The sequence below is a fragment of the Hemitrygon akajei genome, chromosome 14 (genome assembly GCF_048418815.1).
Source record: "Hemitrygon akajei chromosome 14, sHemAka1.3, whole genome shotgun sequence".
In the NCBI taxonomy this organism is placed as follows: domain Eukaryota; kingdom Metazoa; phylum Chordata; class Chondrichthyes; order Myliobatiformes; family Dasyatidae; genus Hemitrygon; species Hemitrygon akajei.
In genome coordinates this window covers 9,793,648-9,810,194 of record NC_133137.1, presented here as the reverse complement: position 1 = coordinate 9,810,194, position 16,547 = coordinate 9,793,648, and the positions used below count along the sequence as shown (strand labels likewise).

At 39.5% G+C, this 16,547-nt stretch overlaps 1 protein-coding gene across 1 annotated transcript in view; it reads left to right on the top strand.

Annotated features, from left to right (window-relative positions):
* ksr2 (kinase suppressor of ras 2) overlaps nt 1-16,547 on the top strand; it is a 358,563-nt gene that overhangs the window by 269,028 nt on the left and 72,988 nt on the right. Inside the window, exons 12-13 of the mRNA XM_073065461.1 lie at nt 13,026-13,067; nt 13,464-13,530. Of these exons, the coding sequence (XP_072921562.1) occupies nt 13,026-13,067; nt 13,464-13,530 (109 nt within the window). The remainder of the gene's footprint in view (nt 1-13,025; nt 13,068-13,463; nt 13,531-16,547) is intronic.

Here is a 16,547-nt window from a genome sequence, read left to right as displayed (position 1 = left end):
TTAATCAAAAAGTTCAAAGTATAAAGTTTTGTTTACTTTGTTTGGCAGATTAGCATATGCGTTACATTTATTTTCCAATAATCCAGAGGCACAAGTTCAAATACTATCAGGCAATTAGTTAAGTGAAACTGGAATTTTAAAAATACTGCTATCAGTCATGTGACCGTAAAACTATAGAATTGCAATTAAAACCTCACTGATTTATTAAATGTTCTTCAGAAAATGGCGTCTTTCTATATGACCATAAGACATAGAAGCAAAGTTCGTCCATTCAGCCCGTCGAGTTTGTTCCACCATTCCATTCTGGCTGATTTATTATCCCTCTCAACCCCATTCTCTTGCCTTCTCCCCATAACCTTTTGCACGCTGACTAATCAAGAACATCAACCTCTGCTCTAAATATACTACAGCCATCTATGACAATGAAGTCCACAAACTCACAACCTACTAACCAAATGAATTCCTCTTCATCTGTTCTAAATGGACGTTTCTCTATCCTGAGGCTGTGCCTCTGGTCCTCACCCCCCCCCCCTCCCTGCCCCCACTATGGGAAAAATCCTCTCTCCATCCAGGCCTTTCAGTATTTGATAGGTTTCCAATCAGATTCCTGTTTTTTCTTCTGAATGCTCATGAACCTGCTCTGGACCCTCTCCAACACCAGCACTTATTTTCTTAGACAAGGGGCAAAAAACTGCTCATAGTACTCGAATAAGGCCTCACCAGTGTCTTATAAAGCCTCACTCAGCATTACATCCTTGATTTTATATTTTAGTCCTCTTGAAATGAATGCTAATATTGCATTTGCCTTCCTCACCACGGACTCAACCTGTAAGTTATCCTTTAGGGAATCTTGCATGAGGATTTCCAAATCCCTTTGCACCTCTGTGTCCTGAATTTTCTCCATTTAGAAAACAGTCCATGCCTTTATTCCTTCTACCAGAATGCATGACCATACACTTCCCCACACCCTATTCCATCTGAATGGGCAAAGATGTTCCATCTTTGCCCATTCTTCTAATGTCTAAGTACCTTCTGCAGCCTTTCTGCTTCCTCAACACTACCTGCCCCTCCACCTATCTTCATATCATCCCCATACTTGGCCACAAAGTTATCAATTCTGTCATCCAAATCATTAATATATAACGTGAAAAGAAACGGTCCTAACGCCGCACCCTGTGGATCACAACCAGTCACTGACAGCCAACCAGAAAAGGTCCCCTTAACTCCTCTCACTTTCAGAGTGGTCATATAAAGCCCTCTGTTGTATTAAATGACACTGGTTACAATAGTTCTGGAATGGGGTCTACCGGTGTCTGATCAAGAGTGGTAAATGGTGACATTCCTACCGCTGCTTATGTTTAAAAAAGAACAATGTGATCTGCTGGTATTTTCGAAAGTGTGATTTCGATGCTCATCATAGTTAGACAATACTGTGAACTAAATCTGAATCTGGAATTAATTAACTCTTTTTGCTTTTACATCATTTGAGTAAAAATCAGTGTTTCAGAAAGCTGTACATTTGTGTGGACCTTAATTAATAATACTCCACAATGCAAAAGGAATTGATAAAATTTATTAGAAGTGTAATTTTTTTTATTAGAAAATTGGCAAGGAAAGAAAGTAATAAAATATGTTAAGTAAGTATGTTGTAAGATTTTAAACATTGCTTTGCCTATAGGAGGGCAGTGTTTGTAACATTATGCTGATATCTGGGAGCTTTAAAGCAAATGAGAAATGTAGTAGGATTGACGGATCTCTGCATGCAAACTCTCAAGATGTTTACCTGGCAAGCGATATCCAGAACTTGCTGTCATAAAAAAAATAATCATCAATACTGTATCTCTGCAGATCAGTGTAGGTTCATGCTATGTGTAATTGTCTTTCACTATTAAGGTTTATTTATTATCAAAGTATGCAACTCTGGAATTCTTCTTTTCTGGGTAGCCATGAAACCAAGAAAGAAAAGTAGTACAATCAACCAAACCCCCCCCCCCCCCACAACCTGCACAAAAAACAAACAAAAAAATGGAACAGGCACATCAACCCCCAAATGCCCCCGTGCACAAAAAAAACAAGAAAGATTGGGTGAAAAACAAAAAGCTGTAAGATTGAAAAATAAAGTCTATAGTCCAAGTCCACATCCAAAACACAGAAAACCTGAGCAACATTCTCCAGTCACAGTGGCAGGCTCTCCACTCTCCAATACAGAGTGCTCAAAAGACAGACAGCTGGCACTCACCCTCTGCACTCGCCTTGATGCTTCAATCTCCCTTGTTGCTTTAATTGGCGCACAATGGAGGCTTTAATTGGTGAAATGGAGGCAAACACCAGCTCACAGTCCACCCTGCAGCCTGCCCACCCTGAGGTTCGCTCACTCTGCATCTGTTTCCCGGAATCCTCTCAATGACTGCAGAATGCTGGAACACCCAAACCATTTTCAAACTTCCACATTCACCTTGAAGTTTCAATCTCTCGTCACTTTAAACGGCCAACAATGGAAGATTTAATCAGCAAAATGGAGACAAGCATCAGCTCGTGCCCTTCAGCCGTTCCCGCAGCCTGCCTGCCTTGAGGTTTACCCACACTGCATCTGCTTCCTGGAATCCTCTCAAAGACTGTAGAGTGCTGGAACACCCAAACAATCACCAAATAGCAAATCCCAGGCTCCAACAGTTCCAGAATCACATCCAAGACAAAAAACAAACATAAAAGACATAAAAGAAGTGAAATGTATGGTTTCATGGTCTATCCAGAAGATATTGACTGAAGGAGTGCTGTACCTAGGCACCATCTTGACCACAAGGTAGTCAATTAAGGTACTTGCTTCCCATCCAAGGTGAAAATTGGATGCAATTCCCCCCTTTTAAATGAAATACTGCTATAGCCCCAAGTTGCCACTGATTTTACCCAAATGTGATCAAACCAGCACATAAGGCAGTGATAATAAACATCTGAAAAGATCATTGAATTTAGGGTGAAAGGGGAAAGATTTCAAACAGACCAGAGGGCCGACTTTTTCCATGCAGAGGGTGGTGATTACATTGAGCGAGCTGCTGGAGGAAGTGGTTAAAGCAAGTACAGTAGTATAATTTAAGCATTTAGATAGGAATGTAGAGGGACAAGGCTTAAAGAAATATGAGTCCAAAGCAGGACATTGAGTCTGAGTGGGTGGACATCATGGTTAGCAAGAACTTATTGGGCCAGAATGCTTGTATCCATGTTGTATTGTTCAATGACTCCATCCATTAACATGCCACTTCTTCAAAGGAGATTATCTATCATATGTTTACATGTCATTTCATTTGTGGGTATCCAGGAAAATCTATTAAATCTCCATGTTCCTTTTAGATACAAGGTGATTCTTAATATCTTTTTACAGATTTTAAATATACAGCATTTTAATTTAAATTAAGAATGCATCTACTGTAAACAAGTGTACCCAGTGGTTCACTTCATTTGTTTATTTAAAATGAGGCTGCCCTCAGCTAGTAGACTGAACACCTTGATTAACTCAGTTGAAGCTATACTAATGAAGCCGTCTCAGCTCACCACCCTTCAGCACGTACATCAAAAATTAAAACTTGTAGAAAGTTAGATATGGCCCTTGTGGCTAAAGGGATCAAGGGGTATGGAGAGAAAGCAGGTACAGGGTTCTGAGTTGGATGATCAGCCATGATCATACTGAATGGCGGTGCAGGCTCGAAGGGCCGAAGGGCCTACTCCTGCACCTATTTTCTATGTTTCTATGTTTCTAAAACAGAGCAGACTGAAAAGAAAAGATGTGTTCTAGTTCATGGAAGACTTAACATTTGGCTGTAGAAAAAATTGACTCAAATGCAAATTGACCCAAACAAAGCTTTTCAATGGTATTTACTGAATTTTGTACCAATTTCATTCCTCATTCAGAAAGCAACGCTGCAGTTTTTGTTTTTTTTTTTGCTCACAGTTTAAATGAGGTAGCTGACAACATCAAAATTCATTGACAATAACAAAACTTCTTGTTAACTGTCAACAAACCTATCAATTGCAGCTAAATATGATGGTGATCTGACACCCGCTGACATGACATCATATTGATACATGGTGGGCCCTGGTCCAGTTACTTGCTGCATTACACAAAACAATGAATACATGTACGTATGTACTTCCTTTTGGCTGCTACAATTCTGCATCCCTCCACAGGTACACATACTGTATACAATTTATCATAGTTGCTCTGAAACTAATAAATAATTTGGAGCCTCATTTAATAATAGAATGCTGGGCAAGAAACACACCAGAGAGGAAGGTGAGGAACCGAAATTATGGCCCATTTACAACCAAGAAAGAAAAAGGCTGAGAAGGTGTGGTAACATGTGATTCAGCGATGTGGGAGCATATCAAAAGCATCTCAAGAAATAAGAATCTCTGGATGAGTTAATATTGAAATTGCACTGTATTTACAGGCGAGCTTGCTTAATATTTCTGGAGCATCAGAACCAGGTTTTAATAAGGTCTTTTTTTGTAGCAAAAAGTGTTTCACTCTGGCAGAGCCACAACCAAAGGTTAACTGGTAACCTAGCAAAGGGTTGTCAGTGACAAAAATGGCACGTTTTACAATAGAAGCTAGGAGCACAGAGAATTTAGAGAAACAAATAATGCTAGTATTAATAATGCTAATGATAAAAGAAAAAACTGACAGCAAACAAAATCAGAATAGTAGAAAGTGGGTTTTCAATGCATATGTGTATATGGATAGAGTGCAGCAACTATGTTTGGTGAACTGCTGGCATGAGAAACTATGTGGAACTTTGACATAGTAGTACCAAGAACTGAACTCAGACCCAAATGAAAGGAAAAGTGGGAACTTTACTGAAAGGAAGGGGAAGGAGAGGAAAGAAAGTGTAGCAGGATCAATAATCAGTCATTTAGAAGGACAACATAGTGAGGATGTTTTGGAAAATAATTTGTTCAGTCAGAATTAAGGATCAATAATGGGACTATTCTGTAGCTTGTTTGACAGGATAGCTTGAAATAGTGGGAAAGAGGTAGCTGCACAGAATCACAGGATGATTTTACAAATCTGTACCAACAACAGAAGGATCTTCAATTAAAGCTCATTAGTAACTACTTCAGGGCCAAAAAGGGAGAAGAATTACAACAATGTGTAAATTTGAGTTTCTCCTAATTGTGTTCATAATTAGTATATTTTTTACTCAATGACATTTGCAAATTTCCAGTCCTCCAGAACCATTCCATGATCTGGTGATTCTTAAAAGATAATTACTTTTGCCTACAAAATCTCTTCAGCAACCTCTTTCAGAACCTGGGGTGTAGTCCATCTGGTCCAGATAATTTATCAACCTCCAGACCTTTCAGCTTCCCAAGCATCTTCTCCTTAGTAATAGCAACTACACTTATTTCTGCCCCTGTCAGGGTGCTGGAACAGGGATCCAATCACAGACCCAGTACCATGCACACAGTGATTTTAATTGAGTAATAAATCCCAAGGTACAAACAAAGTCAGCATCAGAGTTCAGGCAGAGATCAAAACATCCGGAGAAATCCAAAAACCAGAATTGGAAAACAGGCAGAGTCAATATTCAGACAGACAGTATACAGATACAAATGCTGGAAAGGCTCAGGAGAATCTACTGGCATAATCTTGCGACAAACAGGTGAAAACACAGGACTGGAATACACTGAGCAATAAACAGAGAGGTAGGTGATAGGTGGAGCACAATGAGACACAAGTGGCAGCAAAGGAGGTGAGAGACAGGTGAGAGATGGAGTACTCAGTAATACAGGGGCCGGAGCAGAGCAGGAGCGGGGACAAGAGCACATGGCAATACAGAAACATAGAATGATGGCTGGGGGGAAAACACACAAAAAGACGGAGTTCAACTGGAGTTACTGACAGCCCCCTGACACTATTGAATATCTGGCATACTGCTAGTATCTTCCACAGTGAAGACTGACACAAAATACTTATTAAGTTTGTCCAACATTTCTTTGTCCCCCATTATTACCTCTCCAGTATCATTTTCAGTGGTCCAAAATCCTCTCTTGCCTGTCTTTTACTCTATATATCTGAAAAATCTTTTGCTATCCTCTTTTATATTACAGGCCAACTTATCTTCAGGTTTCATATTTTTCTCTCCTAATAACTTTTTTAGTTACCTTCTGTTGTTTTTTTAAAAGCTTCCCAATCCCCTAACTTCGCACAATTTTTTTTGCTATATTATATGCCCTCCCATTTGCTTTTATGTTGTCTTTGACTTCCCTCATCATCCACATTGCCTCATCCTCCCTTTAGAATACCTCTTCGTCTTTGGTATGTATGTATTCTGCATCTTCTGGATTGCCCTCAAAAACTCCAGCTATTGCTGTTCTGCCGTCATCTCTATATTGTCCCCTTCCAACAAGTTTTCACCAGTTCTTCTCTCATGCCTCTGAAATTCCCTTTACTCCACTGCAATACTAATACATCTTACTTTGTCTTTTCCCTCTCAAACTGCAGGGTGAATTGTATCATATTATGATCATTGGCTCCTCAGCGGTCCTTTACCTTAAGCTCCCTAATCAAATCTGGTTCATTACACAACACCCAATCCAGTACTGCCTTTCCACTAGTGGGCTCAACCACAAGCTGCTCTTAAAAAAAAGCTATTTCATTCTACAAACTCGCTCTCTTGGGATCCAGTACCAACCTGATTTCCCCAATCTACCTGCATATTGAAATCTCCCATGATTATCACAACATTGCCCTTTTTACCGGCCTTTTCGATTTCTCATTTTTATTTGTACCCCACATCTTGGCTACTGTTTGGGGACTTATATATAACTCTCATCAAAGTCTTTTAACCCTTGCAGTTTCTTAACTGTGCCCACAACGATTCTATGTCTTCTGATCCTATGTCATCGCTTTCTAAGAATTTGATTTCATTTTTTATCAGCAGAGCCACATCACCCCCTCTGCCAACCTGCAATCAATACTTTTGATACAATGTGTATCCTTGGATGTTAAGCTCCCAACTATGATCTTCTTTCAGCCATGACTCAGTGATGCCCAACGTTATATATTCTAATCTCTAAATGCATAACAAGATCATCTGCCGTATTCCATATACTGCATGCATTCAGCTTCAGTCCTGTATTCATCACCCTTTTTGATTTTGCCCCCAAGTTACACTTCATCTCATTCCACAAACTGCAATTTTGCCTGATCATCTGCCTATCCTTCCTCATGGCTTCACTGCACACTGCATCGACTTGTACACCAACTGCCCCATCCTCAACACTATCACTCCGGTTCCCATCGCCCAGTAAAAGGAGTTTAAACTCTCCCAACAATTCCAGCATACCTGCCTGCAAGGATATTGGTCCCCCTTGAGTTCAAGTGTAACCCGTCCTCTTTGTACAGGTCATACCTTCCCCAGCAGAGATCCTAATGAACCAGAAATCCGAAAACCTTCCCCCTGCACCAATTCCTCAGCCATGCATTTGTCTACCAAATTATCATATTCTTACCCTCACTGGCATATGGCACAGACAGAAATCCCGAGCTTACTCCTCTAGAGTTGCTACTTTTCAGCTTTCTGTCTATCCCCAATATTCTATTTTTAGGACCTCCTCCCTTTTCCTGCCTCTGTCATTGGTACCAATATGTACTCTGATTTCCAGCTGCTCACCACGCCCCCTCCCCCGAGAATGTCTGAGACATGTCTGACCCTGACACCTGGGAGGCAACAAACTATCTGAGTGTCTCTTTCACATCCACACAATCTCCTGTCTACTCCTATAACCATGGAATCCACTGTCACTACCGAAATCTTCTCCATCCTTCCCTTCTGAGCCACAGGGCCAGACTCAGTGCCAGAGACACGGTCAGTCAGTGCAGCTTCCTCCTGGCAGGTTGTCCCAACCCCCGCTGCCCAATGCAACATTATCCTAAAGGATAAACTTATTACTGGGAGCAACAGCCACAGGGTAACTCTACACTAGCTTCCTGTTCCCTTTCCCCGTCTTGACAGTCACCCAGGTACCTGCCTCCTGTAACTTAGGGTTGATTACCTCCCAGTAGTTCCTATCTATCAACTCCTCATTCACCTGTATGAGCCAAAGGTCATCGAGCTGCAGCCCTAGTTCCTTAACACGGTCTCTAAGGAGCAGCAGCTCAGTGAATCAGGGACAACTTCTTCCCCTCTGCCATACAGTTCCTAAATGGACATTGAACCCATGAACACTACCTCACTTTTTTAATATACATATCATTTCTGTTCTTGCACTATTTTTAATATATTTAATATATATATTTTTACTGTAATTTATTTATTTATTTTCTTTCTTTCTGTGTTGTATTGCATTGTACTGCTGCTGCTAAGTTAACTAATTTCACAACACATTCCGGTGATAATAAACCTGATTCTGATTCTTCATCAGAACTGGAATAGGGTAAAGTTAATTTTAATTTTCGGAGAAGGTGGGGGAGGGTGACTAGGACAAAGGGTATATCTATGATAGGTTGACACCAGGTGGACGTAGGGATGAGATGCCAATGGGGTAGTTAGGGGCTGATAAAGAAATGTTATATGCTGCAAATAGCAAGTCAGAATATGCCAATGGAGCATTAAAAACTGAGCCAGTATAAAGATGAATGACGTATATCATTTGATGGTGTAATATTCATTCTGCTATGTATGAAGCATTGGTCTTGTGCCCAATATAATACCACAAGCTCTTCTAAAGTTGGCATAGAAACCCTGCACAGCTCCACTTGCCTACATTGAATGTCTCTAGCCCAAAGAAAAACACAGAGAAAAAAATCTCACAACTACATAATGTATCAAAGAATTAATTCAAGTATTTAAATTTCATGGCAACGTTTGTAAACATGAATTAAAGGGACAAAGGGAGAGTGTGAGAATTGATTAACACCAAGCTAAAAGGGAACTTAAATATTTTTTGTAAGCGCTTAACAAATAGTAGTTAAATAAAGAATTGGAAACTAATCTTGAAGAAGATGATGATGGCTTGGATACTAAATAAGAATTTTGCATCCATCTCCACGAGGGATGGAGGAACAACAGATGTGCCTGTAAGTGAGGTGGTGGTGGTAATTCTTGGTTGGATAAAAATACATTAATGGAATGGATGTGTTTTAAATACTGATTACGCTAAAAGTATAAAGGTACAGCAAGGACTGGATGCATTGTGGCTCGCTGAAGGTAGTAAAGGCAAAAACTGCAGAACTTCTGGTCATAATCTTCAAATCTTTCTCCAGCATGCAGGTTTTGCTGCAGGACTGAAGCATTGCAATGTTACAGAATGGCATAGAAATAATGGGCAAGTCTTCCTAATGGCAGAGCCAACAGTCTGGAAAATAAACTGATTGAGCTCTTGAACAAACGGATTCATGAGATAATGCCTTTAATGTTATTACATACTGATTTCCTAAAGATGTACTATATCTATGGTATATCTGCAAACTAAGAACTGTTCTAATACATTGAAAAGGCAACAATATATTACAACAGGAAACGATAAAACAATGTCAATATTGAACAAGTAGTTTATTACATATGTATATGCATAGCTAGGTCCAAAAAATAATTCGAGCCCATTAATTGCTTATTCCACTTTCTCTTAGAAAATTATGCTTTGTTTTTCAATCTCATCTCACAAATAAAATTGTTAGCCGTAAACTCCTCCAGCCCAGAGATGTCGGAAGGTTTTTGGAGTTTTATAGCAGGTTAACAGGTTGCGTTCATAGAACGCGCACAAAATATTAGAGGAACTCAGCAGGTTACATTCATGATTAAGGTCCTACTTAGCATATGTAAAGTATTTTAAAAACAGTTTTAAAAATAGGGAGCATGCAACCCCATAAACGTAAGAAGAACAAATTTGGTTTGTTTATGACACAATAAGCTTGATTTAATTATTGAACAAAACAATATCAAACATACAATGTAGAACTGTAAGCATTCAATTACTTAGATAACCGTGGTATCATACATTTGTTACATGCTGTGTCGTATAATGTGGGCGATCATGGTCTTTCCATAATCATGATTGCTCTTGGCAAACTTTTCTACAGAAGTGGTTTGCCATTGCCTTCTACTGGGCAGTGTCTTTACGAAATGGAGACCCCAGCCATTATCAATACTCTTCAGAGACTGCATGGTGTCAGTGGTCACATCACCAGGACTTGTGATATGCACCAGCGGCTCATATGACCATCCACCACCTGCTCCCATGGCTTCATGTGACCCTGATTGGGGGGCCAAGCGGTGCTACACCTTGCCAAGGGTGACCTGCAGGCTAGTGGAGGGAAGAAGCACCTTACACCTCCCTTGATTGAGATGGATCACCATCCCACCACCCGAACCATGGTATACCCACCAATAAGGTTCAAAAATGATACGTAAAGAGAAAAGGCTGATTAAAGGTATGCAATCTATCCAGGCTTTCCTATCCAACCACAGTTCTTTATGGAGCAACTCAGCCATCCAAAGGTCATGTAACTTCCTAAGAGATGTGTAAAAACACTAACCTGTTAAAAGAAAATGGCAATTATCAAATTGGCCCTGGTAAATGTTATCCACGGAATTTAAGTTGTCTGGATCCAAAGGTGTCCTTAATTTTACTTGACATTTCCATCATTTGCAGATTTTCCAGTTAAATTTTGCTCTTTTTATATTTGTCCTCCAGAAATAAAATTATCCTTTTTTTAAAGTTATCTTTCACTTCAGCCTGGGGAAAGGCCTCATATCTGAAACATTTCTGAGTTTTACTTCTGTTCAGGCTCTGATACAACATCAATGCATTTCAAGCATGACCTGGTTTTTCTTCATGTCTTCAACAATTATAATTTTATTTCATCATTTGTAAAATTAAAATTGGGTATTCCATTAATCTTACTGCATGATACTTTACTTTCATAACTTAGGTATTAATTATTTTTCCACTGGTAATATGCAAGAGCTACTCCAAGAGCTCCATCCAAATAAACTCATACTTCAGCACCATCAGTCACTCCTTGGAAATCTCGAATCAGTCTGATAGGACTTGTGCTAAGCCCATCCATCCTTCCAAAGCTATCGTATTTAGAAATTCCCAAGACACTCCTGATGTGGTCTAACTGAGATTTCGGATATCTACTACATAATTTTTATTGACTTGATTAGTTAAAATGGGCAGAATTTCACAGTGTAGGCAGGCATTGGATATGTTGAGGGATAGTGATTTGAACCATCATTCTGTATAAGAAAACAATACAAACCTGGGATTGTATCCACCATGGCTTTCTAAAATAGTCCCATTACTGGGCATCTTTAGATATTGGGTCTAAAAGATGCTTATTTCCTTATGAAGGTACATATCCAATGCCTGCCTACACTGTGAAATTTTGCCCATTTTAACTAATCAAGTCAATAAAAATTATGTAGTAGATATCCGAAATCTCAGTTGGACCACATCAGGAGTGTCTTGGGAATTTCTAAATACGATAGCTTTGGAAGGATGGATGGGCTTAGCACAAGTCCTATCAGACTGATTCGAGATTTCCAAGGAGTGACTGATGGTGCTGAAGTATGAGAATGCAATGATCAGGATCTTAGTGAAATGAAAGGGCAACTGAAAAGGTAGATAGAGAGAAGCTGTCTTTATCTACCCTATCAGTCGATAGAGTGTAGGATCACAGGGTTTGGCCAATGATTACTCGCAACTCATTTGTGAAGGACATATTTACATATGCAAGATGTGGTAGAAATTGGATGGCTCTTTGACAAATGCCAGTTGGTGCTGGGCCATTTATTTATTTATTTAGTGATACAGCTCAGGCCATTCTGGCCCAATGAGCTGTGCTGATTTAATCCTAGCCCAATGACAGGACAGTTTACAATGACCAATTAACCGACTAATCTGTACGCCTTTGGACTATGGGAGGAATGTGGAGTACCCAGGGGAAGCCCACACAGTCACGTGAAGAACGTACAAGCTTTCTTACAGCGTATGCCAGAATTGAACTCTATTACCCTGGCTGTAACAGCATCGCACTAACTGCTACTCTACTGTGGTTCCCCATATTTAGCCTTGGATTTAAACTGTAATTTTAATTAACCAAAAATATTAAGGGACATAGGTGTATGGAGTAGATCATACATACAGCAAATGTAATCTTGTTGAAGAGCAGCTTAAATCTGATAGACTATAATAGTTGAGGTATGATGGACTGGATCTTCCTGAACCAGAACGCTACACAGGCTCACCACCTGTGGTTTATTTTTACGCTCACCTTTCTTACGGCAAGGTGGTCCTCACATTCCACAGGCTGCAACAGTGGGGCAGCCTCCAGGCCTCAGCCTGTTGATTCCGTGCCATGTTCCTTGAGTACACTGATGGTCTTTGACAGTTCATTGTTTATGATAGGTTTTTTAATGGTTTTCAAATGTCTCTGATTGTCAAAAGCTATGTAAAGCCTCTTAAAAACCCATCTTAAAAATAACATGTAAAATTAGATATAATTAAAACTCATTAAAATAATAATTGAACCACTTACCAACACCTACCCTTTTCGTAGGATCAGTGACAACACCCAAATGTATGGGGCTGCCATTTCCACTCCAGCCCTCCCTGAAGTGTATCTGAAGGCTGGATGTGCTGCATTCTGTGGCCTTCTTCGCAGAGCTCTGGCTTTGTTCTGTGGCTCGATGGTGATGCCATTTGTGCTGGCATTTGATCTTCAGTATCCATTGGACTCCATGTATGGCCACACATGAAGTGTTAATGATTTGATTGCCTGAGGCTCTAAATTGAACTGCTAGCTATCAGCCACCAAGATGCACCTCATATTATTTATCTGAAGTTTTAATGCCTTTCTCTCAGTTGTTGAGTTTATAACCTAGTGTTGCTTGTAGGGTATGGCTACTACTAATAAAATTAATAAATAGAGAATATATACAGAGGTAAGAGAATGCTTTGTGCCTGTGTTTCACTTGGGCTTGATTACTTTGCTTACAGTTCTGCCTTTTCTCTGTTGCAAGCTTCTCATTATTTCAAGTACAAGCAGCAATTCATATTTCCAGGTAAGTGATCTTTAATTTTGCACCATTCCTTCCTTTTCGTATCCATTAGCACTTTATAATGGATATTGTGTAGGTTTTTATTTGCATTTAAAAGATAGGTTTCCCTTTTAATAATTGACATTAAAATCTTTTAATGAACTAGACCATGTGCATATCGCTGATATAAGTTTATAAGAGGGAAGGATTGCCTTTGATAAATATTTGACTCAGGCACATAAATAAACTTGTACTTTCTGTTTGATTTCTCGAAGATTAAGGCATCTCCTTTAATATGTGCCATGTGATTCCTTGCAGGCCCTTAGAGTTGGAACTCTTTATTTGATGTAGAATTTATGATTACCTTTCTAATTGTCTCCTGGTAATTTCTGTTTTATAATCTTAACATCTTGTTCCTAGATGTCACACCAGAGGCACAACCTCGAACTCCTCAAGTTATTCTTCATCCTGTCAACTCTGACCCCATGTAAGAGATTTTTTCATTAGCTAATCAGTCTAAATTTGTAGCAAATCCCGTGAATATTAAGCATTGCACACAGCCTGCTGGAATGCCGAGTGATCTTTTAAATATAGAGCAGCATGTTGAAACTTGCCATGTTGATGAATGTGTACTCTGCCACATGTACTACACTTGAAAGAAGCAAATTTCCCAGCGATTACATGTTTGTAAGTGCTCTAACTTAATCAAACAATTAATTCTCAAACATCAGCAGAGTGGTAGAAGCTGTCTTTGACAATGACGTCAAGTGGCACTTATCAACCATCAACCTGTTCACTGATATCCTTATTTGGGTTTGCGAGTATCACTCAACTCCCAATAGCTTTGGTCCCAACAAGAACCAAAGAGTTGAATTCTATTGGTAAAATGAGAGTCACTCTCTCTCTCTCTCTCTCTCTCTCTCTCTCTCTCTCTCTCTCTCTCTCTCAGGTGGTTGAAGTCTTACGTCACAGGTATGACGAGCAACATTCAGGGATGGAATTTATTTTAAACCTCTTAGAGATTTTGCTGGACTCCTCATCATATAACCATATAACAATTACAGCACGGAAACAGGCCATCTCGGCCCTTCTAGTCCGTGTCAAACACTTACCCTCACCTAGTGCCACCTACCTGCACTCAGCCCATAACCCTCCATTCCTTTCCTGTCCATATGCCTATCCATTTTTTTTAATGTAACTTGTCTGTTGTTTGTACCTAACTTCAGTTTCTCAGCATAAATTGGAGCATTGCTCTGAGTGTGGCAGCTGACCAAGACATTTCTTAACAACCTTAGTGAACTGTTTGTGTGACCTCCACAGCCCATCAACACTTCACTCAATTGGCATTTCAAATAGCTGGATGTCCTCAGCTTCTCTATGAAATAAAGGCACAATTTAATAGGCGTTGGTTCAGTTTGCATGTCCGTTTATTAGAAGGAAGAATTGCCAGATGAGTTATCCTCCTCAAGTACCCATTATTCACATTCCAACATTAGTCACCCCAGAAGGCTTGTGGTTAAATGCACAGGGGAACAAAAGGACTACAGATCCCAAGATACCCAAGAATAGCAGAGCTGATTGATAAGAGCTTAAAGTGTGCAAGCAATATGCTATACTTAATCTAGAAAAGAATGAAATATGATAGTGGAAAACAAATGTCAGATCTAGATAGATATTTACTTAGACCATACTTGGAATAGTGTGTTTCCTTCTGCCCTGTACACCCTTCAGTAGGGTATCTAGGAATTGGTGAAAGTTTAGAAGAGATTTACTAAAAAATCCTCAGGAAAGAGAATTATACTGGAAATGTTGGGTTCAAAGAGGAATGTGATTGATCTCTTCTGAACTCTAAAGGGGTTTTATAGTGATTACATGGAAAGATAGCCCAGAGCATAGGGACATGAAATTGAGTAGCAGGTTAGTTAAAGAACTTACAAGGAATCTCCTTACTCAGGAAGTGGTTAGATCTTGATTTGGAATTTGAAGCAGATGTCACTGACACTATTAAGGAATTGAAGGAATCCAAAAAATATTAAGGTAGCAGAATGGAAAGAATTAGAATGGGAGTAGAATATCAGTCTGTATAGAAAGCTATAGGCTGAGTGATGTAAAGTGAGATTAGTATAGGAAGATACTTGTTGGCTTACATGGACACGATGTTTCCAAGCAGCTTAATTCCATTCTATGAAGATTTGTGGCAACTAGTGATACTGCGTGGTTGGTTTGAATGTTAATTTCTCTGCTCAGAAATCTCAGAGCAGTTCAGTAATCCTAAAATTTCAGAGACTGAAAGCTTGGAATTCAACTTTAGTTGAAAATTGATCATCTTTTTTGACTGAATTAGAGAAAGACACTTTCCAGGTCATTCCACCTGACGACAGAATTTCAACCATGCATACTTGAGAGTGAGTGTCTTAGATATGGTTTCCACATCAGGATTGTGCAAGGTAACATCATTCCCCATGAAACACTTCATTTGATACCAGTGGAGAGACATAGAATCATGCAACGCAATAAAAGACCCTTTATCCCTACTCACCCTTGCCAAACAAGATGCCACTCTACACTGGTCCCACTTGCCTATATCCCTCTAAACTTCTGTCTTTGTAGATGTCCAAATATCTTTTGTATGTTGTTTTTGTACTTGCCATAATCACTTTCTCTGGCAGCTTGTTCTTTGTGTATACCAACTTTGGGCCATGTTGTCCTGGGAACTCCCAGGATAATCTAGTCCTCCATGTGCACCTTTAGAGTGAAATCAGTAATATGTAATTCAATTACTTATCTCTCCTATTTAGGCTCATCAGGCTGCAACAAGCACTACATTTGTCCTCACTTTTCTTTCACCTCCCTGCCACCACCAACACCCATCCACTACCCACCCCTTCCATCAATCCCTGGAATCCATAATTCCATTATCCTGAACTGTCACCATTGTCCTTAAACCATCTACCATTCTGCCAATATTTATATTCTCCACCTTTGCTCCAAACCATCACTGCGTCAGGTTTGTCTGTCCATCCATTGTATCAGGTATTGATGAACCCAAACACCCGAGGAACGCAGACACAACACATATAATTGAGTGTTGGTTACTGACAATGATCAATCTGGAAGCCTGTTGCTGTGTCCATATAATGGACACTTTGTGCATCAGAATTTCGGAAGATGAGGTTAAAGCCATCGGCGAAGAGCCCCATATAAATATCTTTAAAATCTTTACATTTCATAGGTTAAACATAGAAGCAATGTTTCTACTTCTCAGCAGTAAAAATGCCAGCTCAGAAATAATGAGAATCACTATTAATTATTATCATTATTAATAATGATAATCATGAATAAAAGCCCAAATTTTATGGTCAGTGGACAGTCTAAAAGCAGTCTTCATGGTGTAGACTTCTTTTGTTGTCAGTTTTTGTCAGGTTTTACTTCAGTATAATTCCTGAAGTCCATCATCATGTGCATTAGAGTCGTGAGCAAGCTATGCCACACAGTTTCCACCTG